Source organism: Acipenser ruthenus, unplaced genomic scaffold, assembly GCF_902713425.1.
Source record: "Acipenser ruthenus unplaced genomic scaffold, fAciRut3.2 maternal haplotype, whole genome shotgun sequence".
Taxonomy (NCBI): Eukaryota; Metazoa; Chordata; class Actinopteri; order Acipenseriformes; family Acipenseridae; genus Acipenser; species Acipenser ruthenus.
In genome coordinates this window covers 115,813-142,356 of record NW_026707866.1, presented here as the reverse complement: position 1 = coordinate 142,356, position 26,544 = coordinate 115,813, and the positions used below count along the sequence as shown (strand labels likewise).

General features: G+C 42.1%; 3 protein-coding genes across 8 annotated transcripts; all 3 read right to left on the bottom strand.

The window, feature by feature from the left end:
* Window positions 1-892: 892 nt before the first annotated feature.
* On the bottom strand, window positions 893-26,472 carry LOC131696798 (butyrophilin subfamily 1 member A1-like). Of its 2 annotated transcripts, XM_059019448.1 has the most exons (11): window positions 26,180-26,472; window positions 25,010-25,067; window positions 24,460-24,534; window positions 23,635-23,982; window positions 22,777-23,058; window positions 19,343-19,450; window positions 19,161-19,187; window positions 18,700-18,726; window positions 17,409-17,435; window positions 17,024-17,050; window positions 893-2,450 (listed from the first exon to the last, which is right to left on the bottom strand). In XM_059019448.1, the coding sequence occupies exons 2-11, from the start codon at window positions 25,020-25,022 to the stop codon at window positions 1,909-1,911; spliced, it is 1,476 nt and encodes a 491-aa protein (XP_058875431.1). In that variant the 5' UTR covers window positions 25,023-25,067; window positions 26,180-26,472; the 3' UTR covers window positions 893-1,908. The 2 variants fall into 2 exon arrangements, with proteins under 2 accessions (XP_058875431.1, XP_058875432.1); XM_059019449.1 differs by lacking the exons at window positions 17,024-17,050; window positions 17,409-17,435; window positions 18,700-18,726; ... (5 more) ...; window positions 25,010-25,067; window positions 26,180-26,472 and adding exons at window positions 2,737-2,763; window positions 3,102-3,200; window positions 3,899-3,982; ... (1 more) ...; window positions 5,142-5,240; window positions 7,528-7,685.
* LOC131728477 (butyrophilin subfamily 2 member A1-like) lies at window positions 9,723-14,105 on the bottom strand. Of its 5 annotated transcripts, none has more exons than XM_059019454.1 (8): window positions 13,758-14,105; window positions 12,595-12,652; window positions 12,050-12,124; window positions 11,453-11,800; window positions 10,986-11,267; window positions 10,579-10,686; window positions 10,445-10,471; window positions 9,724-10,010 (listed from the first exon to the last, which is right to left on the bottom strand). In XM_059019454.1, the coding sequence occupies exons 2-8, from the start codon at window positions 12,605-12,607 to the stop codon at window positions 9,928-9,930; spliced, it is 936 nt and encodes a 311-aa protein (XP_058875437.1). In that variant the 5' UTR covers window positions 12,608-12,652; window positions 13,758-14,105; the 3' UTR covers window positions 9,724-9,927. The 5 variants fall into 5 exon arrangements, with proteins under 5 accessions (XP_058875438.1, XP_058875437.1, XP_058875434.1 ...); XM_059019451.1 differs by having other exon boundaries at window positions 13,762-14,105; XM_059019452.1 differs by having other exon boundaries at window positions 13,768-14,105.
* LOC131728475 (zinc-binding protein A33-like) lies at window positions 14,809-16,631 on the bottom strand (the record flags this gene model as incomplete). Its single annotated transcript, XM_059019447.1, has 1 exon — window positions 14,809-16,631. A coding segment is annotated over one exon (561 nt), but the record flags the coding sequence as incomplete, so codon positions are not given.
* Window positions 26,473-26,544: the final 72 nt, after the last annotated feature.

Below are 26,544 nucleotides of genomic sequence, written 5' to 3'. Positions count from 1 at the left end.
AAGCGGCGGTGTGTAATTCAGTATGTTAACGTCACATTATTCAGCAGCTTTCATTCGACTTTATGAAGCACAGTCAGTTAATTCTATAGGTTGAAGATGCAAAACCTTTGGCCATAGCTGTACACTTACCCTGGGAGCTGCACCCAGTAGACTGGCATGTAATACCACTAGAAACTGTGCTGAACAGAGTGAGAACATCATGTTATATTTAGTATGAGGGTGCGAGTTCCTGTTTTTCTTAGTGTAAACTCACACAATTAGACTGGTAAAATGTTAAACATCTACTGAATTTATTAAGAGACAATTCACGCAAGCAGCACAGAAATCCAACTTTAAATCAGACATACAAAGCACACCCTGTCAACTCATATTACAGTAGATTCTTGTTAATTGCATAACCCCTGTGTGCCTAAATACAGGAATGTGATTATCAGTAACATATACAGTGCATTACAGGTACATTTCATTGTATACCTGATCATTGCTTACAAATGTGAAACAACTATCTTTTACTTGAAAATGTACATTCTGTACAGCGAGACCAAAAGTTGTGCACCACCCTTATAGAATGAACTAATGTTGCTTTATAAAGTCGAATGAAACCTGCTTGAATAATGTCACGTTAACATAGTTAACCTTAACCAATAACTTAAGCGCAGTACAGAAACCAGGTGAATTTTCTTATGCTCTTATAGATGTGCTTCACATTGAGCCCTGCGCAAAGTGATGAGATCAGATGACTAGGCGTGTGCTGCCATCTGCTGACACAAAATAAACACTGCACTTTATTAGAAAACTATTTAAATAATCACTCACTGTTTTATTTTTATTTTTTGATGCAATGATTTTCAAAAGACACAGACACGCGCACAAAGAGGCACGAGAAACAGTGTTTCATTAGAAATTAAAATATTTATTAATGAAGCAGAGATTACAAAAACCTGGAGCTTAATCTGGTTCAGCTGCATTAACCCAAAACAGCTTAATCTGTCCAAGTCCGCATTTCTAAAAGCAAGGGCTCTGGTATAGAAAGTTAAAAGATCTGAACCCTACTTGCATGAACGTCTAAATAAGCAACATTGATACATATTGTAAAGGGATCCTGGCACTCATCATCCACATGGTTAATTCCGTACCTGTTTAATATCATAGTTTGATCTCTAGCATTCGCTATTGTAGTTTTTGCTCACTGATGTTATTCTCAGATGGTGTGAAGCAACCCTTTAATATACATTTAAAAAAAAAACTCAACCATCTAAAAATAAGCATCTAAATCTACATGTCGTTGTGACTGCAATCCAGTGTCATGTTAGCATAAATGAATCAATGCATCTCTTCATTCTGTTAGCAGTATTTACAGTGCAGTGCAGGTCTCCTCCTATCTATTGTAAAACTTGATATTATTCACAAACTAAACCACACAGAACTACATGTTACATTGCATCTAGGAAATCTAGGACATGTGACCTGACCTGCATCGCATGAACTATCAGGTAAAAATCAAACAAAAAAGATGAATGTAAAACAACAACAACACCACAACTGAAATATGTTCATTGCAATGCAAGGGGGGCAGTGATGAGGCTGGGCACAGTGATGATGCTGAGCACTGTGATGAGGCTGAGCACAGTGATGAGACGGCTGGTGCCACACAAATGAATCAGGCATGTGAGGGACAGCCCATGTGCTCCAGTCACAGGGGTGTGTTAAATGAATCAGGCATGTGAGGGACAGCCCATGTGCTCCAGTCACAGGGGTGTGTTAAATGTGACGGTTGTTCCCATAGTTTTGTCAAGTCAAATCGGTAAAACAATTACAGGTAGACAAAGAAATAGATGGGCAAGTAATAATGCAATGAACAGGATAATCAGTGCTGGTGTAGGCTGTCATACAGATACACCACTTTATTCAATCTCTATCACTGACAGGGAGGATGATCAGTGGGGCTGCGTTTTTACCATCTTTATTATTACCAGGGTTGAAGAATGGATAGAGCTTCTCAGTGAAGGTGTCAGTGAAAGTGTAGATGTGAGATCTGGTCTCCACATTGTAAAAGGAGAGCTGCCCTTCCTCATAATCCAGATACACCCCCACCTTCCGGGGCTTCACACTCAGGGAAAGGGTGATAGAGGGATCAGCATGAGCCTTGTACTCTCCATCCCTCAGCCACATAATCCAGAGTCCATCTTTAGGGCTTGCTGTAATCTCCCCCTTCCTGTTGATGGAGTCTCTGGCCACTCCTAACTCCCACGCAGTCTTCTCCCCCACCTCCACCTGCCAGTAGTGTCTCCCTGAAGTGAAGCCCTGCCTACCCAGGACATCAGCGTACTGATCAAATCTCTTTGGATTGTCAGGGAGAGCCTGTTGTGTGCCTCCATGTCTCACTTGTTTCCCTTCCTCAGACAGGATGAGCCAGCGGCTCGCTGTATCAGGGTCCAGAGTCACATCCACTGTGAAGAAGAGAGGAGACAATAATCATGATCCCTGAGTAATATCAGCACTTCCACTAGCCCTGCGATTGAATGTTAAAACAGCTTTACATTGTGTGCTGCTTGATTTTCACACGCTGCTCAAAGCCTCATTTCCAGATGCTGGCTGGTGAGAGTCCACTGCTTTATTATAGTAGAATATTCTGATGCAGAGAGACAGTCTGAGTTTCAGGGGAATAATAAGAGAGAGCATTTTTGCCATTCTAGTTATTTGGTTTAGTAAAAAAAAAAAAAAAAGAAACAGTACCTGCAGCATCGAGGATCCACTTCCACACTAGAACAGAGGAAGAACAGGATTTCAATACAGCTCTGCTCAATGAGATCTATACTATACACTGTGTTAATAAATACATTTCTAGACAGCTCTGTTCAGTGAGAAATCTATACAATACACTGTGTTAATGAATACTTTTCCATGCAGCTCTATTGAATGGATTACTGCATGTAAACGTTTGGTCACAGCTGTAGATTTAACCTGCATTATTTAGCTTTTGAGATGCAAGTGCTTCATTTTGTGACGGCAGCAGAAGCAGAAAGATGTCCATATGAGCAGCTTCTCAGACAGGGATGTTAGTTCAGCAACACTAATACATGCAGGATATGAATATTTACCAGCTGAGTAATTTTCTGTCATGTTCGTATCCTTCTTCAGGTGATTCTGCAGGTCAGAATACTTTTGAAAGAGGCTGGCATACTCTGCATTCCTGTGAACTAAGAAACACGATTAAATCCAGACAGCTTCTTTATCATACACCTCTGGCCAAAACTTTTGTCATGACCTAGAATTTAAGAATTGAGACATTTGGACCCAGTTCTGCTTAATGAGAAATCTGTACAATATACTGTGTTTCTGAATACATTTCCATACAGCTCTGCTCGGGCAGCAGTGTGGAGTAGTGGTATTAGACTCTTGACCGGAGGGTCGTGGGTTCAATCCTAGGTGGGGGACACTGCTGCTGTACCCTTGAGCAAGGTACTTTCCCTAGATTGCTCCAGTAAAAACCCAACTGTATAAATGGGCAATTGTATGCAAAAATAATGTCATATCTGTATAAAAATAAAATAAAAAATGTAGGTAAAGAAAATAAATAATGTATAATGTGATATCTTGTAACAATTGTAAGTCGCCCTGGGTAAGGGTGTCTGCTAAGAAATAAATAATAATAATAATATACTGTGTCAGTGAATACAGTTCCATACAGCTCTGCTTAATGCAGTACTGCATGTAAACGTTTGGCCACTGCTGTAGATTTAACCGGCATTATTTACCTTTTGAGATGCAAGTGATTCATTTTGTGACGACAGCAGAAGCAGAAAGATGTCCATATGAGCAGCTTCTCACACAGGGATGTTAGTCCAGCAACACTAATACATGTAAGATATGAATATTTACCAGCAGTCCAGTTTACCTGTCATGTCCGTATAGTTCTTCAGTTGATTCTGCAGGTCAGAAAACTCTTGAAAGAGGCTGACATACTCTGCATTCCTGTGAACTGAGAAACAAGATTAAAACCAGACAGCTTCTTTATCATACAGCTCTGGTCAAAAGTTTATCATCACCTAGACTTTAATGATTGAGACTTTAATAAAACAATAAAAACACTATGAACATAATTAAGCTCTTTTATTTAACATCATGTAAGCAAAGAAGCTACTAATAATGTTGCAAAAAAGTCTATACCGGAAGCCATAATAGTACAGTATTTCAATTTTTTTCAGTTTTTTAACAAGTAAAAATGTCTAATTCAGCAAATTATCAGTTCAATTAATGGTCTAGTTAAGTCCTTGAGAGCTCAGTTGGAATTAAAACCAGCAGACACAGGGGGTCCCTAGGACTGGGGCTGGGAAACCTTTTAGTAGGCTACTGTTGAAGGGGAGCAGCCCTACCCCTGTAAGTAACGTCTGTGTGGGAATGTAAGGTTGGCAGGGATGGGGTAAAATCGATCCCTGCCAGCAATCACAGGTGTGGCCATTCCCCAGTTAGGTAATTGATGCTAATTGGGGAGTGGCCACATATATCCGCGGAAGGAGAAATGCTTTGTTCGGTAGAGGGAGTTTGTGTTCAGTGAAGGCGAATACCCAGCTTGACAGCGGTTTTTATATTTGTGTATTTTGTTTAAAACTTTTGTTTTTGGCCCTTGTGCCTGTTTATTTGTTCCTGTGTTTTGTTAGTTTTTGTTTGTTTAATAATTGTGCTCAACATCGCTAAACTGCAGCTCCTGTCTCTGAGTCTCTAATTGCTGCTGGTAACATCCTGGGCCGTGACGCTAGCCTGTCACATGTGGTGTTAGCGGTGGGATCTTTACCAGCAGTCCAGTTTACCTGTCATGTTCGTATAGTTCTTCAGTTGATTCTGCAGGTCGGAATACTCTTGAAAGAGGCTGGCATACTCTGCATTCCTGTGAACTGAGAAACAAGATTAAAACCAAACAGCTTCTTTATCAAACATCCTGGGCCTTGTCGCTATCCTGTCACCGCTACTCTACCAAAAACAGTTACCCCTGAAAGATGAGGAAGCTGAATAACAAGCCCAGTACATTGTGGCTGTGGGACTAAATTACAAGAAAGCATTCGTTACTTTCTTTCATAAGTTTTGACTCATATTTCCAGTCACTGCAAAGTCTCCTCTTTCTCATAAGGGTCAATACTCACAGATCACACCCAGGGTGACGGACACTGAGAGGATCCACAGCACAGCAATAACCACAGCAGCCCAGTTGAAGGAACTGGCTTTCTTCACAGTCGTGTTTACTGGGGAAAAAAAACGAAGAAACTGCAGTACCGTACTCTGACCTGAGTCCCGGAGGCGCTGCGATCCCACGCAGGATGCCATGTGTGAGAGGATGACGATGGTGACGTCAGGCCAGAAGCAGGAAGGAAAATAAACCCCAAAATACTGCAGTTGCAAAAAGCAGCTGCGCCCCGTTTATTTAAATAATACAAAAATAAAATGCTTAACAAAAAACACTGCTCCCAGAGCAAACCAAAAAAATTAAAAAAAAAAAAAAATTCTAACACAAAAACTCAACCCTGAGGTCCGGCTGGGCAGCAGCCTTCATTGCACTAGGTTTTAGTTTCACTTTTAAATTGCTCGCTCGCTCTCGTGCCTCCTCTGAACACGAACACGAACACCCACACCCACACCCTGAGTGCAGAGAGCAGAGAGCTGCAGGCTTTTACTTACCGAGGGTTTAACTATCAATTATCTCATAACCCCTCGGCCACAATCTACACACGGTTTTTAATTATTCCTGGCAGAGGACGAACACTAATCTCGCCTCTGCCAGAACACGTTTTAAATAAATAGAAATAAACAATAACACAGCTTTCACCGTCGTATTTACACCTACAATAATAAGTAAATCATAATACAAAGAAATACAAAACATTAAATTGCACAGGGGCAGCTCCCGTTCTAAAAATAAATAAACAAATACATGTACAGAGCTCCTCGCCCTGTTGCACGCCACATTAACCACAGCAGAAACAACGTTATAATGAAACATTTGGTCTCAGAAATAAGAGGAACTTAATGTAGAAATAAACGCTATATTTGAACATTTGTTCTGCAAATTTTCTGCAAGTTGTCAGCAAATATTTCGGTAACGTGTTATTAATATTAATATTTAATAGATATGCAATTGCATATTCAATTAATGTTACATTATGTTTTAATTGATATGCAATGGATATTAAATTTATGTTCAATTATTCCTTGATACTTTCCATTACCATTAAAGTCAGATTAACTGTATTTTCAACTAAAAACATGCAAACAATGGGAAATTATTAAATATTTTCAAGGGTAACTAAACGTAATATAAATGGACGGGATATGCAATTACATTTTCAATCGACATTTGGTTAACATTTAGCAAGAAACCAGCTATCGCACATTTTTTAAATATTAATTTAACATGCAAATGCATATCTAATTGATGCCACACAATATAGAGCACAACTCTAGCCAAAAGTTTTGCATCACCTAGAATTTTATGATTGCGACATCATTTTAAAAAAAGGTATATGAACATAATTTAGATTTTTGTATTTATCATCATTTAATCAAAGAAACTACAACATGATATCGCAAAAAGTCTGCAGGATCCCATAATAGTACTACAGGAGTATTTCATGTTAGATTTCAAAATGTCCCAATATGTGGAAACTACAAAGCGATATGTAATTCAATATGTTAACGTAACGTTATTCACCAGGTTTCATTCGACTTTATGATGCAAAAATTAATTTAATTATATAGGGTGATGCATAACTTTTGGCCAGAGCTGTACAGTACCCTGACACGCTATTAGGACCCGCACCCAATATCGGTCACTCATATGGGACAAATGCAGCAAGCCAGGAAGCGAAATGAACGCAAATTCATTTTCAAACTTTGGAGCCTCTTGGAATTAACATTCCATTCCGAAGTCCTCAGGAGATGTAGATGTTCATTCTTATCGCAGATGTTCCATGAAGCGATCAGCTAAGCACCGTTTTGTTTCTCCGGTCTGCAGTTGACCACACTTGACACAACCAATGCAATTTGCTATTCCTTTACTGGTGCAAGCAAAACTAAAATAAATGAAGATTTTGCCACTTTGATTGCTGTGTTGTTGTATTTGTCGGCGGGCTAGTTTCACAGAATCTCACTTCAGATTCATGTTTCTACGGAACAATCCCGCATTCGCTGCTGTCCTTCTTTGACTGTGTGTGTTAATACATAATATGGCGATCGTCATGCTAACTGATAAATGCAATAATATAGAAATTCAGTATGTATGTATTGTGAAAAACTTTCAGCATGATATTATAGATTGAATGATCATCGTCCCAACACTAGCCACCGCTGTTTGTAGAACTGTCTGTGACTGAATCTTTAACTTGTGTAAAGCTTTTATCTTCCCTGTATCAATATAATAAATTAACTTAAAAAACATCACAGAGCAGAACTGGAGGCAGAGATATAAATAGCTATGACAATAATGTAACAGCTTTTATATTTGTACATATCAGAAGATCCAGAATGGTTAATTACCTGTGTGTTTTCCAGGCTGTTTCTCCACTGGTGGGATGTTAGCGTAGATATCCTGGTCTGGTGTCTCCACCACATCGTAGATGTTTTTCATCACCATAGCTAGTGCTCTAATGATTAGAGGAAGAGCTGAATCTGTTCTTAAGAGGATCCTGGCTTTCACTTTCACACAGAGTGAATGATCAGCACAGGCTAGTTTGAAAGATTTTAACACCACCTCAGGAAGTGGTTTAAAGCTGACACATGAACTACATCTGTGGTCAAAAGTGTCGCATCAGCTAGAATTGTAGAATTGAGACATAATTTAAAAAAATAAAAAAAATAAACTGCAAGAACTAATTTACATCAACATCCTGTAATCAAAGAAACTACAAAATGATATCGCATAAAAGTTTAAACCAGAAGCCATGATAGTAGTACAGCAATATTTCATGCTAGATTTTGAAATGTCACATTGTCGATTGTATTTGCGTCCGTTTTTAAGAACATGAGAACATAAGAAAGTTTACAAACGAGAGGAGGCCCCATTCAGCCCATCTTGCTCGTTTGGTTGTTAGTAGCTTATTGATCCCAGAATCTCATCAAGCAGCTTCTTGAAGGATCCCAGGGCGTCGGCTTCAACAACATTACCCAATGAAACCTGCTGATTAATATCAACTTTTCGTTCACATTATTCAGCAGGTTTCATTGGGTAAATCGATCTATTAAGCTGGGTATTCAAAATAAAATATCTTTCTATTAAATCAAAGGGAGCAGCCTTGCAAATAGAATACAGAGGCTTGTTGTGACCTTAAAAAGCAGGTCAGGAGAGCGAAAAGGGAACTAAAGAGACAAGTAGTGGCAGATAGTGAACTTCATCTTAAAGGGTGTTTTCAATATGTTAATGCTAAAAGGAAACTGACAGAGGAAGTCAGTAGTTTAACAGCAGTGGTAATTTAATGACTAAAGACAACCAAATTAATCAATTGATTAATCAACGTAATCAATACTTTGTTCAAGTATTTACAAAGGAGGATTTATGTAATATACCAAGGTTAACAGAATGCACACAAACATCATTACCAGAGTTTGTTATAGAAGAGAATGAAGCACTAAGGGAGATGGAATCTGTCCAGGATTCCTCAGGGAAACAAAAGAACAGATTATGCATGGAAAATACACGGACACACACATAAAGAGACACGAGAAACAGTGTTTCATTAGAAATTAAAATATTTATTAATGGAGCAGAGATTACAAAAACCTGGAGTTAATCTGATTCAGCCGCGTGAAGCCAAAACAGCACGATCTGACCAAGTCCACATTTCTAAAAGCAAGGGCTCTGGTATAGAAAGTTAAAAGATCTGAACCCTACTTGCATGAACGTCTAAATAAGCAACATTGATACATATTGTAAAGGGATCCTGGCACTCATCATCCACATGGTTAATTCCGTACCTGTTTAATATCATAGTTTGATCTCTAGCATTCTCTATTGTTGTTATTGCTCACTGATGTCATTCTCAGATGGTGTGAAGCAACCCTTTAATATACATTTTGAAAAAAAACTCAAGCGTCTAAAAATAATCATCTAAATCTACATGTCATGGTGACTGTGGCCAGACAGTGAATTTGAGCCTCTGTATGGAATAGTTATAAGGCTAAATGTGACTGACATAATGCAAGTGTAAAAGGATAGCGTCAGGAATGAGACTCAGGGTCAGGGAAAGCTGCAGTTCAAACACATATATTAACACAAACAAAAAGACAGGAACAAATTAACAAAACAAAAGGTTTAAACAAAGCAGCTCTAATGTCAGGCTAGGCATTCACCTTCACTGACCAAGTTACTAAACCCCTCTAAACCTCCCTCCCTCTCTCTCTCTCTCTCCCCTATACCGTGTGGCTGGAGCCTAATTAATGATCATTAATTATTCAATTAAGGCTCCAGCCACATTCTCACATGTATTCTGACAGGGAGGATTTCCCTGCCAACCCTATATTCAGAGCACACACACACACACACACACACACACACACACACACACACACACTATTACAGCAGCAGTGTGTCCGTCCTGCAACAGCAGCATTGAGCAGAGAAATAATCTGCATGATCCGGACACATTCAGACACATCACTGCCTCATAGACTCACCATTTACCATCAGATGCTTGATATTATTATTATTATTATTTTATTTAGCAGACGCCTTTATCCAAGGCGACTTACAGAAACTAGGGTGTGTGAACTATGCATCAGCTGCAGAGTCACTTACAATTACGTCTCACCCGAAAGACGGAGCACAAGGAGGTTAAGTGACTTGCTCAGGGTCACACAATGAGTCAGTGGCTGAGGTGGGATTTGAACCGGGGACCTCCTGGTTACAAGCCCTTTTCTTTAAACACTGGACCACACAGCCTCCTACCATAAAAATACACAATCAACTAAATAAATTAAATAATGAAGACAATTCTTACCAAGTTCCTTATGGAGATGCAGAACAGCTAAAATATTAAATGGAAATTATTTTTCATTTTCAGTGTGATTTGTTTCAGTACATATTAAATTGCAATATGAAATACACTAGCTGTTAAATAAATCACAGTATCAGAAGTATACATACATTGAAAACAAAAAAACAAACTTCACAGAACAGTCAACATCCACCAAGAGCAGCGATGGTAAAAACAAGTTCATAGTCTTAAACTTCCATCTGCGAAATCTAAAACACCTGCTGTGTCTGCAACACAATTGCATATGAAAAAAAATAGCTTAGTAAAAGAGATCATGTATCCTCAGTTCAACCTAGTTTAAGAGTTGATGTGTTTAAGCACTGCTGGGGCAAAAGTCAATGCTCGTCCTGGCTCTACTTTTAAGGTACCGCTGCAGGGAATTAAATCAGGCTTCCCAGGATCTGTTCATTAAGGTGTTTACTTACCCTTAGGTTCATACTTCTTCTCCATCTCTAAAAAAAACAAACAAACAGTACAGTCAACATTATTGTATACACATTTTGCAATTAAAAATAGTTATATTAAATGTCTTGCAATAATAACAATAATGAGCACATACCATTCATTCTCCTCCATTGGATCACCAGCAGAGGAATGGCTACAATACTGAGAGCTAAAGTCAAGAAGAAAGCCACCATCCATCCAGAGACTCCTGGGAAAAAATCACCTGGAAAACAACACAGCAGCTCAACACACTGGAACACACACACCCCTCCCAACACTGAACCACACCCCCTCATAGTGAGCATTCCACACACCCCTCCCAACACTGACCACACCCCTTCATAGTGATTCCATTCCACAAACCCCTCCCAATACCTCAGAGAGTCAAAACGGAGGACTGCCCATAACCCCCCAGCATGATGGTATGATGACATCACAAATCTGGGAAAAGAACTCTCCATTCTGGGTGCTAAAGGTCACTGTAGACACAGCAGATGTCAGTCAAACAAAAAAGATACTCACTGGATATGTGGAGTTTGGATTCCCAGTCTGGTTGTGGTATTTTACTTCTAACCAGACAGGAGAACACGTTGGACTGCTGTTTGATTTTAATGTAGCTGCTGACACTGTGGAGCCCCTGACCGTCCCTCTGCACTGTTGTGTTGGACAGTGACGTTGCATCGTTTCCATCCCTGTCTCTCCAGATCACTTCGGGTTCAGGGTACCAGCCCTCTGATCTGCACACCAGCCGGGTCTGCTCTCCTTGTGTAGAGTCCATAGAGATTGAGGGCTGGGTCCTCAGAACTGTCAGGGAATAGAGACAGTGAGACACACACAGATAGACTGTCAGGGAATAGAGACAGTGAGACACACACAGAAGACACTCCAGCCAGGTCTGCCCTCCTTGTGTAGAGTCCATAGATGGAGACGTGTCCCCATAATACACAAGGGCTACAATATGGTTTATACAAAACTGAAACTTTACTCACCTGCAACAATAAGTTCGATTTCAGCTTGTTCGTCCCACTGTTCATCTCCAGCAAAGCAGGTGTACACTCCATTATCAGAAAGCACAGTGTTTTTTATTTGTAAAGAGAGATTGCCAATGGCCAGCTCCTCTTTAAAGAGCCCTGTTCGGCCCTGGTAGTCTTTAAGTTGTGTATTCATGACATCCCTTCCAAACATATATAAATGTACTATTTTATTGTATCTGTGTCGGTACCACCGTACTTCCAGATCCACAGCGCTTGCTTGTGGAAACAAATGGCAGGGTAAAGTTACACTTTCACCAGGAAAGACGATGACTGGGTGTTTCGATGCAACAACTACTGGCTTTTCTGAAATAAAAAATAATTAAATATTGTAGAAAAATAATGAAAGAAACGTCCCCTGATTAGGAAATCTAATTTCACATCATGCTGTAAACAAGGGTATTATATACAATACACATTTTTGTAATATAATATAATATAATATAATATAATACAATACAATACAATATAATACAATATAATATAATATAATTTTGTTAGACATTTTCGGACTGATCAAAGGCTCTTTACAGCAGCCCAGGACGGATTTCTTACCTGCTAATGTCAGGCACACTTTAAGAAACAGGATTAAAATCGTCCCACTACTTTTCAGGAAATGGTTCTTCATTTCTGTAATAAATAAATGCAATGTTACAGCTTTTCACGCTGTATGCTTTATCACCCACATTATTTCTCTGTTCCTCCTGCCTGCTTTTAGCCATTGAAAAAAAAGTTCAGGACCTCGCGTATTTCACTAAGTGAAATGATATTTATTTAATTTATTCTGTACATTTCTACTGATTTGCAATTTCATAGCAGTTTTCTGAGAAGGGATCAAGTTGACTGTTGGCACCAACTAGTCAGGAAATAAAATCTACTAGCTGCTGCATCCCTAAGGCATACGCGCGGTCAAGAGGTTTCGGTACCGGAGAGCCTCATTAATACAAGTAGCCCATGTTTGAAGCACGTCTGTTATATACATTGATATGCGGTAAACACTGAAATAATATTTTAAAAAACAAACGTGTTAACAAATTGACGCCTGCTCGGCTTGGCTTCTGTCCGGTTTGTTTAAAGTACCCAGCATGCTGTGCGCTTACCTGGTGGTAACATAGCAACCTTGTCCTTTTGACTGGACACCACCTGCAGTGGAATTTACTGAGGAAAATCAAAGAGTACAGCGTGTTAGGTCAATGTCATGACAACACGTTATACTGTACATTTCTGCAATACAGTAAGGCAGTGGAGATAGTAGTTTTCGAAGCAAATCAATAACAGTAATTGTCAGCAACATTGCCTGCAAAAAAATATTGTTCACAGCGTGTACAGCATCCAAGTTTGAACAATTTTTTCCCCCAGGCATTCTGTTGACTAAATGTAAATTTAAATGCAGCAGTATTAAAGCACTTCTCACGAATGAGGGTTCGTCCTATTCTGAAATGTCATGTTTCATTATTTAACCCTACATTTTCGAAAATTATTATTCTACGTGTTCAATGTTTTTTTTTTTTTTTTTCACAAATCGACACGTTTCATGTTTAAAACATCAAGGAAAAAGTATAAAGTTGAAGAAATGTGCCTGTAGTGGATTAAACATCGTATTTCTACAATAAATAAAATCATTTAAAACGATTGCCTTGCTGCTGTGCATAAAATCTGCTGTTGAATTCGAGTTAAGTCTTATCTGTGCTGTTAGTTCAATTACCAGTATATAGATCACAGGTGTGCTTTTTATCGGGCGCAGGTTCAAAGTCTGCATTTTCGTCTCCCTGATGAAAACCGCTCTGAAACACTCAAACGGAAGCTATGGTTGTAGGACACTGTGTGCGCTTTTACCCATACCATAAAAGCTGAAACTTGTCCTCAACCACACTAAGAATCCTGACTGTCGGTTTGGATACTAGTTTGGTCATATTAGTTTCATGGGAAGTTATAATATAAACGAAACATTAACTGCGCTTTTTAAAACTCCATACGGCGGGTTTGCCGCTGACTGTAGCGTAACAAAACACATCGTTAATAAAACTACCCAGTTCCTATCTCTCATCTTAACGCCAACCCCGTTCTCTTTCAATAGTCTTTTTGTGGCTTCTTACTGCATACTGAGTACGAGGTCATAGAAAACAACAAAAAGGCGGCTGCTTGTAAATTGTCTCCGCACCATTAACATGAATTTGAAGCCCATCTGAAATCCATACGGATATTCATTAGGCCGAACACGTAAAGCAATGGCTGTCTTCACTTTAACAGATACAGGACCGACTTACTTTCGCTTTCGCCTGTGTTCTTGTCTCCTCCAATTCAAACGTCTATTAATGCAATTCAATTATGTATTTTTTCACCCCGCAATAAGATCCAATACTTCCAGGATCCATGTCCAATATGGTATATCACCTCAAATCAAAGGTTTGGTGGGCATGTTTAAAACGAAAGCTGAAAAGCTACGCTGCGCTGATCACAAACAGCAAGATACTTTCGCTTTGCATATTCTGAAGTGGGCGTTTCCTGCTGCGTGTTACAGAGACCAGTGTTCCAGCTGCGTATTTAAACCTGTGAAAGCTTAAAGGTAACTTCCTCTGTGCTAAGCTCTCTCTCTCTCTCTCTCTCTCTCTCTCTCTCTCTCTCTCTCTCTCTCTCTCTCTCTCTCTCTCTCTCTCTCTCTCTCTCTCTCTCTCTCTCTCTCTCTCTCTCTCTCTCTCTCTCTCTCTCTCTCTCTCTCTCTCTCTCTCTCTCTCTCTCTCTCTCTCTCTCTCTCTCTCTCTCTCTCTGTTTTTAGGGGGTTTTGAAAGGACACGCTGAAGATGAACTATGAGAGAGATCCACGCCAAAAGAGCTCCACGCTGCTCGCCAGTGAATGACAAGATCAAAGAGAGGTGTTTGAAGGGTACATTCTGAACATAGTGAGTTCCAAAGCAGGGAGCTCAAGAACTAAAAGTCCTGGACCAGAGGACACACAGTTGGAAATCAAGCAGAGACTTTGGACTTTGTTGAGGCAGAATCATTGGGATCCTTTAAGACCCGACTTGACAAAGTTCTGCAGCTGCTCCAGAACCAGACAACTGCAGATGGGCTGAATGGACTCCTCTCCTTTGTGAACTTTCTTATGCTCTTATAGATGTGCTTCACATTGAGCCCTGCGCAAAGTGATGAGATCAGTTTACTTAGGAGTGTGCTGCCATCTGCTGACACAAAATAAACACTGCACTTTATTAGACAAACTATTTAAACAATCACCCACTGTTTTATTTTTATTTTTTGGTGCAATGATTTTCAAAACACACGGACACGCGCACAAAGAGGCACGAGAAACAGTGTTTCATTAGAAATTAAAATATTTATTAATGGAGCAGAGATTACAAAAACCTGGAGCTTAATGTGGTTCAGCCGCGTGAACCCAAAACAGCTTAATCTGACCAAGTCCACATTTCTAAAAGCAAGGGCTCTGGTATAGAAAGTTAAAAGATCTGAACCCTACTTGTATGAACATCTAAATAAGCAACATTGATACATATTGTAAAGGGATCCTGGCACTCATCATCCACATGGTTAATTCCGTACCTGTTTAATATCATAGTTTGATCTCTAGCATTCTCTATTGTTGTTATTGCTCACTGGTGTCATTCTCAGCTGGTGTGCAGCAACCCTTTAATATACATTTCAAAAAAAACTCAAGCATCTAAAAATAAGCATCTAAATCTACATGTGATTGTGACTGCAATCCAGTGTCATGTTAGCATAAATGAATCAATGCATCTCTTCATTCTGTTAGCAGTATTTACAGTGCAGTGCAGGTCTCCTCCTATCGATTGTAAAACTTGATATTATTCACAGACTAAACCATACAGAACTATATGTTACATTGCATCTAGGAAATCTAGGACATGTGACCTGACCTGCATCGCATGAACTATTAGGTAAAAATCAAACAAAAAAGATGAATGTAAAACAACAACAACACCACAACTGAAATATGTGCATTGCAGCAAGGGGGCAGCGATGAGGCTTAGCACAGTGATGAGGCTGAGCACAGTAATGAGGCTGAGCACAGTAATGAGGCTGAGCACAGTAATGAGGCTGCGCACAGTGATGATGCTGAGCACAGTGATGAGGCTTAGCACAGTAATGAGGCTGCGCATAGTGATGAGGCTGAGCACAGTAATGAGACTGAGCATAGTAATGAGGCTGAGCACAGTGATGAGGCTGAGCACAGTAATGAGGCTGAGCACAGTAATGAGGCTGAGCACAGTGATGAGGCTGAGCACAGTAATGAGGCTGAGCACAGTAATGAGGCTGAGCACAGTGACAAGTCACAGGGGTGTGTTAAATGTGACAGCCATGTGAAGGTCAGCCCATGTGCTCCAGTCACAGGGGTGTGTTAAATGAATCAGGCATGTGAGGGACAGCCCATGTGCTGCAGTCACAGGGGTGTGTTAAATGTGACGGGCGCTCCCATAGTTTTGTCAAGCCAATCAGTAAAACAATTACAGGTAGACAAAGAAATAGATGGGCAAGTAATAATGCAATGAGCAGGATAATCAGTGCTGGTGTAGGCTGTCATACAGATACACCACTTTATTCAATCTCTATCACTGACAGGGAGGATGATCAGTGGGGCTGCGTTTTTACCATCTGTATTAAGATAAGGGTTGAAGTATGGATAGAGCTTCTCAGTGAAGGTGTCAGTGAAAGTGTAGATGTGAGATCTGGTCTCCACATTGTAAAAGGAGACCTGCCCTTCCTCATAATCCAGATACACCCCCACCTTCCGGGGCTTCACGCTGAGGGGGAGGGTGATAGAGGGACCAGCAAGAGCCTTGTACTCTCCATCCCTCAGCCACACAGTCCAGTAACCATTCTTAGGAGTCATTGTAATACCCCCCTTCCTGTTGATGGACTCTCTGGCCACTCCTAAAGTCCACCCAGTCTTCTCCCCCACCTCCACCTGCCAGTAATGTCTCCCTGAAGTGAAGCCCTGCCTGCCCAGGACAATGACAACATAATCAAATCTCTTTGGATTGTCAGGGAGAGTCTGTCGTGTGCCTCCATATCTCACTTGTTTCCTGTCCTCAGACAGGATGAGACTGGGGTGTGCTGTATCAGGGTCCAGAGTCACATCAGCTGTGGAGAAGAGAGGAGACAATAATCATGATCCCTGAGAAATATCAGCACTTCCACTAGCCCTGCGTTTGAATGTTGAAACAGCTTTACATTGTGTGCGGCTTGATTTTCACACGCTGCTCAAAGCCTCATTTCCAGACACTGGCTGGTGAGAGTCCAGCTCCCTGCATTGCCTGTTTCCACACCCCACCGTCTCCCTGTCGCTCACTCCTGCAGTGGGGCTGATTCATTCTTCACCTCGTGTTCCTGATGCTAACTGGTGCATTAGTTGCCCCTGTTTTATTATAGTAGAATATTCTGATTCCCAGACAGTCTGAAGACAATTTCAAGGTAAAGACTACGTGAACATTTCAACTGGATCCTGTTCTTTTACCCTCTAGTGTGAAAGGAACCCGTTGAAGAGAGACCCACCTGCTGAGCCGCGGATCCACTTCCATTCTAGAACACAGAAACAAAGAGAACGTTCTTTTAGAATCGCTTGTCCTGTACCTTCTACGTGAACTTTTTTTGTGATATATAGAAAATACAATTTAAACACAGTTTTTTTTTTTGAAGTGTTACTTCTGCCCTGTCACGGTGCTAATAGCCACCATCACCACTGTACACATTTTAAAAACTTCTGGCTTTTAGATTTTTACAGACCTTTTCAGTAGAGTTACCAATTAGTATTTTAAAAACGTAATAAACAAACATGTAAAAGGTGGCAAAAAGTTAACTTCTATCAACTCACGGCTCTGTAAATATATTCAATGATCTTGTAGCAGTCATCCTGTGTGTTTCCACACAGTGTACATACCTGATTTGAGGACCTGGTGCATTGAATCTGTGTAAAGAAGACACATGGATTACTTTCTGAAAACTCGCAGGTGTAAACCCATCTATCTGATGAACACGACTGAACTATACATGGCCACTTTATTAGGACCTGTCTACCTGATTGGATTTCGGATCGCTCTGAATTAAAGATGCAAATTAGGCTGATCATGTGACGTGGCATGTGATCCTCCCTGCAACACTATAAAGCTGCAGGAGCAGCACAATTGCAAACAGTGTACCAGGAATGACTTTTCAGAGGCTGAGAAGTATAATTGACTGCACCGCGTGGGGTCCAAATCACTTTGTGTCAATGGTGTGATCAGGGCTATCTGCTATTAGGTACAAGTGGCCAGACAGTGAATTTGAGCCTCTGTATGGAATAGTTATAAGGCTAAATGTGACTGACATAATGCAAGTGTGAAAGGATAGAGAGTCAGGAATGACTCAGAGTCAGGGAAGGCTGCAGTTCAAACACGTATATTAACAGAAACAAAAAGACAGGAACAAATTAACAAAACAAAAGGTTTAAACAAAGCAGCTCTAATGTCAGGCTAGGCATTCACCTTCACTGACCAAGTTACTAAACCCCTCTAAACCTCCCTCCCCCTCCCCCTCTCCTTCCTATAACGTGTGGCTGGAGCCTAATTAATGATCAATTATTCAATTAAGGCTCCAGCCACATTCTCACATGTATTCTGACGGAGGATTTCCCTGCCAACCCTATATTCAGAGCACACACACACACACACACTATTACAGCAGCAGTGTGTCCGTCCTGCAACAGCAGCATTGAGCAGAATGTGAAATAATGTATAATGTGATATCTTGTAACAATTGTAAGTCACCCTGGATAAGGGCGTCTGCTAAGAAATAAATAATAATAATAATAATTATAATCTGCATGATCCGGACACATTCAGACACATCACTGCCTCATAGACTCACCATTTACCATCAGATGCTTGATATTATTATTATTATTATTATTTTATTTAGCAGACGCCTTTATCCAAGGCGACTTACAGAAACTAGGGTGTGTGAACTATGCATCAGCTGCAGAGTCACTTACAACTACGTCTCACCCGAAAGACGGAGCACAAGGAGGTTAAGTGACTTGCTCAGGGTCACACAATGAGTCAGTGGCTGAGGTGGGATTTGAACCGGGGACCTCTTGGTTACAAGCCCTTTTCTTTAACCACTGGACCACACAGCCTCCTACCATAGAAATACACAATCAACTAAATAAATTAAATAATGAAGACAATTCTTACCAAGTTCCTTATGGAGATGCAGAACAGCTAAAATATTAAATAGAAATTATTTTTCATTTTCAGTGTGATTTGTTTCAGTACATATTAAATTGCAATATGAAATACACTAGCTGTTAAATAAATCACAGTATCAGAAGTATACATACATTGAAAACAAAAAAACAAACTTCACAGAACAGTCAACATCCACCAAGAGCAGCGATGGTAAAAACAAGTTCATAGTCTTAAACTTCCATCTGCGAAATCTAAAACACCTGCTGTGTCGGCAACACAATCGCATATGAAAAAAAATAGCTTAGTAAAAGAGATCATGTATCCTCAGTTCCACGTAGTTTAAGAGTTGATATGTTTAAGCACTGCTGGGGCAAAAGTCTATGTTCGTCCCGGCTCTACTTTTAATGTATCGCTGCAGGGAATTGAATCAGGCTTCCCAGGATCTGTTCATTAAGGTGTTTACTTACCCTTAGGTTCATACTTCTTCTCCATCTCTAAAAAAAACAAACAAACAGTACAGTCAACATTATTGTAAACACATTTTGCAATTAAAAATAGTTGCATTAAATGTCTTGCAATAATAATAATAATAATAATAATAATAATAATAATAATAATAATAATAATAATAACAATAATGAGCACATACCATTCATTCTCCTCCATTGGATCACCAGCAGAGGAATGGCTACAATACTGAGAGCTAAAGTCAAGAAGAAAGCCACCATCCATCCAGAGACTCCTGGGAAAAAATCACCTGGAAAACAACACAGCAGCTCAACACACTGGAACACACACCCCCCTCCCAACACTGAGACACACCCCTCATAGTGAGCATTCCACACACCCCTCCCAACACTGACCACACCCCCTCATAGTGAGCATTCCACACACCCCTCCCAACACTGAGACACACCCCTCATAGTGAGCATTCCACACACCCCTCCCAACACTGAACCACACCCCTCATAGTGAGCATTCCACACACCCCTCCCAACACTGACCACACCCCTCATAGTGAGCATTCCACACACCCCTCCCAACACTGACCACACCCCTCATAGTAAGCATTCCACACACCCCTCCCAACACTGACCACACCCCCTCATAGTGAGCATTCCACACACCCCTCCCAACACTGACTACACCCCCTCATAGTGAGCATTCCACACACCCCTCCCAACACTAACCACACCCCTCATAGTGAGCATTCCACACACCCCTCCCAACACTGACCACACCCCCTCATAGTGAGCATTCCACACACCCCTCCCAACACTGACCACACCCCCTCATAGTGAGCATTCCACACACCCCTCCCAACACTGACCACACCCCCTCATAGTGAGCATTCCACACACCCCTCCCAACACTGACCACACCCCCTCATAGTGAGCATTCCACACACCCCTCCCAACACTGACCACACCCCCTCATAGTGAGCATTCCACACACCCCTCCCAACACTGACCACACCCCCTCATAGTGAGCATTCCACACACCCCTCCCAACACTGACCACACCCCCTCATAGTGAGCATTCCACACACCCCTCCCAACACTGACCACACCCCTCATAGTGAGCATTCCACACACCCCTCCCAACACTGACCACACCCCTCATAGTGAGCATTCCACACACCCCTCCCAACACTGACCACACCCCTCATAGTGAGCATTCCACACACCCCTCCCAACACTGACCACACCCCTCATAGTGAGCATTCCACACACCCCTCCCAACACTGACCACACCCCCTCATAGTGAGCATTCCACACACCCCTCCCAACACTGACCACACCCCTCATAGTGAGCATTCCACACACCCCTCCCAACACTGAGCCACACCCCTCATAGTGAGCATTCCACACACCCCTCCCAACACTGACCACACCCCCTCATAGTGAGCATTCCACACACCCCTCCCAACACTGACCACACCCCTCATAGTGAGCATTCCACACACCCCTCCCAACACTGAACCACACCCCCTCATAGTGAACATTCAACTCACCCCTCCCAACACTGACCACACCCCCTCATAGTGAGCATTACACACACCCCTCCCAACACTGAACCACACCCCTCATAGTGAGCATTCAACTCACCCCTCCCAACACTGAACCACACCCCTCATAGTGAGCATTCCACACACCTCTCCCAACACTGAACCACACCCCTCATAGTGAGCATTCAACTCACCCCTCCCAACACTGAACCACACCCCTCATAGTGAGCATTCCACACACCCCTCCCAACACTGAACCACACCCCTCATAGTGAGCATTCCAGACACCCCTCCCAACACTGACCACACCCCCTCATAGTGAGCATTCCACACACCCCTTCCAACACTGACCACACCCCCTCATAGTGAGCATTCCACACACCCCTCCCAACACTGAACCACACCCCCTCATAGTGAACATTCCACACACCCCTCCCAACACTGAGCCACACCCCCTCATAGTGAGCATTCCACACACCCCTCCCAACACTGACCACACCCCCTCATAGTGAGCATTCCACACACCCCTCCCAACACTGACCACACCCCTCATAGTGAGCATTCAACTCACCCCTCCCAACACTGACCACACCCCTCATAGTGAGCATTCCACACACCCCTCCCAACACTGAACCACACCCCTCATAGTGAGCATTCAACTCACCCCTCCCAACACTGACCACACCCCTCATAGTGAGCATTCAACACACCCCTCCCAACACTGAGCCACACCCCTCATAGTGAGCATTCCACACACCCCTCCCAACACTGACCACACCCCCTCATAGTGAGCATTCCACACACCCCTCCCAACACTGACCACACCCCCTCATAGTGAGCATTCCACACACCCCTCCCAACACTGACCACACCCCCTCATAGTGAGCATTCCACACACCCCTCCCAACACTGACCACACCCCTCATAGTGAGCATTCCACACACCCCTCCCAACACTGACCACACCCCTCATAGTGAGCATTCCACACACCCCTCCCAACACTGACCACACCCCTCATAGTGAGCATTCCACACACCCCTCCCAACACTGACCACACCCCTCATAGTGAGCATTCCACACACCCCTCCCAACACTGACCACACCCCCTCATAGTGAGCATTCCACACACCCCTCCCAACACTGACCACACCCCTCATAGTGAGCATTCCACACACCCCTCCCAACACTGAGCCACACCCCCTCATAGTGAGCATTCCACACACCCCTCCCAACACTGACCACACCCCCTCATAGTGAGCATTCCACACACCCCTCCCAACACTGACCACACCCCTCATAGTGAGCATTCCACACACCCCTCCCAACACTGAACCACACCCCCTCATAGTGAACATTCAACTCACCCCTCCCAACACTGACCACACCCCCTCATAGTGAGCATTACACACACCCCTCCCAACACTGAACCACACCCCTCATAGTGAGCATTCAACTCACCCCTCCCAACACTGAACCACACCCCTCATAGTGAGCATTCCACACACCCCTCCCAACACTGAACCACACCCCTCATAGTGAGCATTCCACACACCCCTCCCAACACTGAACCACACCCCTCATAGTGAGCATTCAACTCACCCCTCCCAACACTGACCACACCCCTCATAGTGAGCATTCCACACACCCCTCCCAACACTGAGCCACACCTCTCATAGTGAGCATTCCACACACCCCTCCCAACACTGAGCCACACCCCTCATAGTGAGCATTCCACACACCCCTCCCAACACTGAGCCACACCTCTCATAGTGAGCATTCCACACACCCCTCCCAACACTGAGCCACACCCCTGATAGTGAGCATTCCATACACCCCTCCCAACTCCCCAGAGAGTCAAAACGGAGGACTGCCCATAACCCCCCACCACAGATGTGTTTGTTTCAGATATTGACTGTCCCACTAGATCATGTGTTTCATTTCCAATATCTAGGAAAGTACAGTACAATGATGGTATGATGACATCATGAATCTAGAAATAAACTATCCATTATAGGTGTCAAAGGTCACTGTAAACACAGCAGATATCAGTCAAGCCAGCCTTAAAAGATACTCACTGGATATGTGGAGTTTGGATTCCCAGTCTGGTTTTGGTGTTTTACTTCTAACCAGACAGGAGAACACGTTTGACTGCTGTTTGATTTTGATGTAGCTGCTGACACTGAGGAACCCCTGACTGTCGCTCTGCACTGTTGGGCTGGACAGTGATGTCACATTGTTTCCATCCCTGTCTCTCCAGATCACTTCAGGTTCAGGGCTCCACCCCTCTGATCTGCACACCAGCCGGGTCTGCTCTCCTTGTGTAGAGTCCATAGAGATTGAGGGCTGGGTCCCCAGAGCTGTCAGGGAATAGAGACAGTGAGACACACACAGATAGACACACCAGCCGGGTCTGCTCTCCTTGTGTAGAGTCCATAGAGATTGAGGGCTGGGTCCCCAGAGCTGTCAGGGAATAGAGACAGTGAGACACACACAGATAGACACACCAGCCAGGTCTGCTCTCCTTGTGTAGAGTCCATAGAGATTGAGGGCTGGGTCCCCAGAGCTGTCAGGGAATAGAGACAGAGAGACACACACAGATAGACTGTCAGGGAATAGAGACAGTGAAACACACACAGATAAACACACTGGCCAGCCAGGTCTGCTCTCCTTGTGTAGAGTCCATAGAGATTGAGGGCTGGGTCCCCAGAGCTGTCAGGGAATAGAGACAGTGAGACACACATAGATAGGCTGTCAGGGAATAGAGACAGTGAGACACACACAGATAGACTGTCAGGGAATATAGACAGTGAGACACACACAGAAGACACTCCAGCCAGGTCTGCTCTCCTTGTGTAGAGTCCATAGATGGAGACGTGTCCCCATAATACCCAAGGGCTACAATATGGTTTATACAAAACTGAAACTTTACTCACCTGCAACAATAAGTTCGATTTCAGCTTGTTCGTCCCACTGTTCATCTCCAGCAAAGCAGGTGTACACTCCATTATCAGAAAGCACAGTGTTTTTTATTTGTAAAGAGAGATTGCCAATGGCCAGCTCCTCTTTAAAGAGCCCTGTCCGGCCCTGGTAGTCTTTAAGTTGTGTATCCGTGACATCCTTCCCAAACCTATATAAATGTACTATTTTATTGTATCTGTGTCGGTACCACCGCACTTCCAGATCCACAGCGCTTGCTTGTGGAAACAAATTGCAGGGTAAAGTTACACTTTCACCAGGAAAGACGACGACTGGGTGTTTCGATGCAACAACTACTGGCTTTTCTGAAATAAAAAATAATTAAAAATTATAGAAAAATAATGAAAGAAACGTCCCCTGATTAGGAAATCTAATTTCACGTCATGCTGTAAACAAGGGTATTATATACAATACACATTTTTGTAATATAATACAATACAATACAAAACACTGGTTAGGGCTGTGCAGCAGTGTGGAGTAGTGGTTAGGGCTCTGGACTCTTGACCGGAGGGTTGTGGGTTCAATCCCTGGTGGGGGGACACTGCTGTTGTACCCTTGAGCAAGGTACTTTACCTAGATTGCTCCAGTAAAAACCCAACTGTATAAATGGGGAATTGTATGTAAAAATAATGTGATATCTTGTAACAATTGTAAGTCGCCCTGGATAAGGGCGTCTGCTAAGAAATAAATAATAATAATAATATAATAATATAATATAATTTTGTTAGACATTTTCGGACTGATCAAAGGCTCTTTACAGCAGCCCAGGACGGATTTCTTACCTGCTAATGTCAGGCACACTTTAAGAAACAAGATTAAAATTGTCCCACTACTTTTCAGGAAATGGTTCTTCATTTCTGTAATAAATAAATGCAACGTTACAGCTTTTCACGATGTATGCTTTATCACCCACATTATTTCTCTGTTCCTCCTGCCTGCTTTTAGCCATTGAAAAGAAAAGTTCAGGACCTCGCATATTTCACTAAATGAAATGCTATTTATTTAATTTATTCTGTACATTTCTACTGATTTGCAATTTCATAGCAGTTTTCTGAGAAGGGATCAAGTGGACTGTTGGCACCAACTAGTCAGGAAATAAAATCTACTAGCTGCTGCATCCCAAAGGCATACGCGCGGTCAAGAAGTTTCGGTACCGCAGAGCCTCATTAATACAAGTAGCGCATGTTTGAAGCACGTCTGTTATATACATTGATATGCGGTAAACACTGAAACAATATTTTAAAAAACAAACGTGTTAACAACTTGACGCCTGCCTGCTCGGCTTGGCTTCTGTCCGGTTTGTTTAAAGTACCCAGCATGCTGTGCGCTTACCTGGTGGTAACATAGCAACCTTGTCCTTTTGACTGGACGCCACCTGCAGTGGAATTTACTGCGGAAAAACAAAGAGTACAGCGTGTTAGGTCAATGTCATGACAACACGCTATACTGTACATTTCTGCAATACAGTAAGGCAGTGGAGATAGTAGTTTTCGAAGCAAATCAATAACAGTAATTGTCAGCAACATTGCCTGAAAAAAATATTGTTCACAGCGTGTACAGCATCCACGTTTGAACAATTTCCCCCCCCAGGCATTCTGTTGACTAAATGTAAATTTAAATGCAGCAGTATTAAAGCACTTCTCACGAATGAGGGTTCGTCCTATTCTGAAATGTCATGTTTCATTATTTAACCCTACATTTTTGAAAATTATTATTCTACGTGTTCAATGTTTTTTTTTTTTTTTTTCACAAATCGACACGTTTCATGTTTAAAACATCAAGGAAAAAGTATAAAGTTGAAGAAATGTGCGTGTAGTGGATTAAACATCGTATTTCTACAATAAATAAAATCATTTAAAACGATTGCCTTGCTGCTGTGCATAAAATCAGCTGTTGAATTCGAGTTAAGTCTTATCTGTGTTGTTAGTTCAATTACCAGTATATAGATCACAGGTGTGCTTTTTATCGGGCGCAGGTTCAAAGTCTGCATTTTCGTCTCCCTGATGAAAACCGCTCAGTCTGAAACACTCAAACGGAAGCTATGGTTGTAGGACACTGTGTGCGTTTTTACCCATACCATAAGAGCTGAAACTTGTCCTCAACCACAGTAAGAATCCTGACTGTCGGTTTGGATATTAGTTTGGTCATATTAGTTTCATGGGAAGTTATAATATAAACGAAACATTAACTGCGCTTTTTAAAACTCCATACGGCGGGTTTGCCGCTGACTGTAGCGTAACAAAACACATCGTTAATAAAACTACCCAGTTCCTTTCTCTCAGCTTAACGCCAACCCCGTTCTCTTTCAATAGTCTTTTTGTGGCTTCTTACTGCATACTGAGTACGAGGTCATAGAAAACAACAAAAAGGCGGCTGCTTGTAAATTGTCTCCGCACCATTAACATGAATTTGAAGCCCATCTGAAATCCATACGGATATTCATTAGGCCGAACACGTAAAGCAATGGCTGTCTTCACTTTAACAGATACAGGACTTACTTACTTTCGCTTTCGCCTGTGTTCTTGTCTCCTCCAATTCAAACGTCTATTAATGCAATTCAATTATGTATTTTTTCACCCCGCAATAAGATCCAATACTTCCAGGATCCATGTCCAATATGGTATATCACCTCAAATCAAAGGTTTGGTCGGCATGTTTAAAACGAAAGCTGAAAAGCTACGCTGCGCTGATCACAAACAGCAAGATACTTTCACTTTGCATATTCTGAAGTGGGCGTTTCCTGCTGCGTGTTAGAAAGCTTAAAGTTAACTTCCTCTGTGCTAATATCTCTCTCTCTCTCTCTCTCTCTCTCTCTCTCTCTCTCTCTCTCTCTCTCTCTCTCTCTCTCTCTCTCTCTCTCTCTCTCT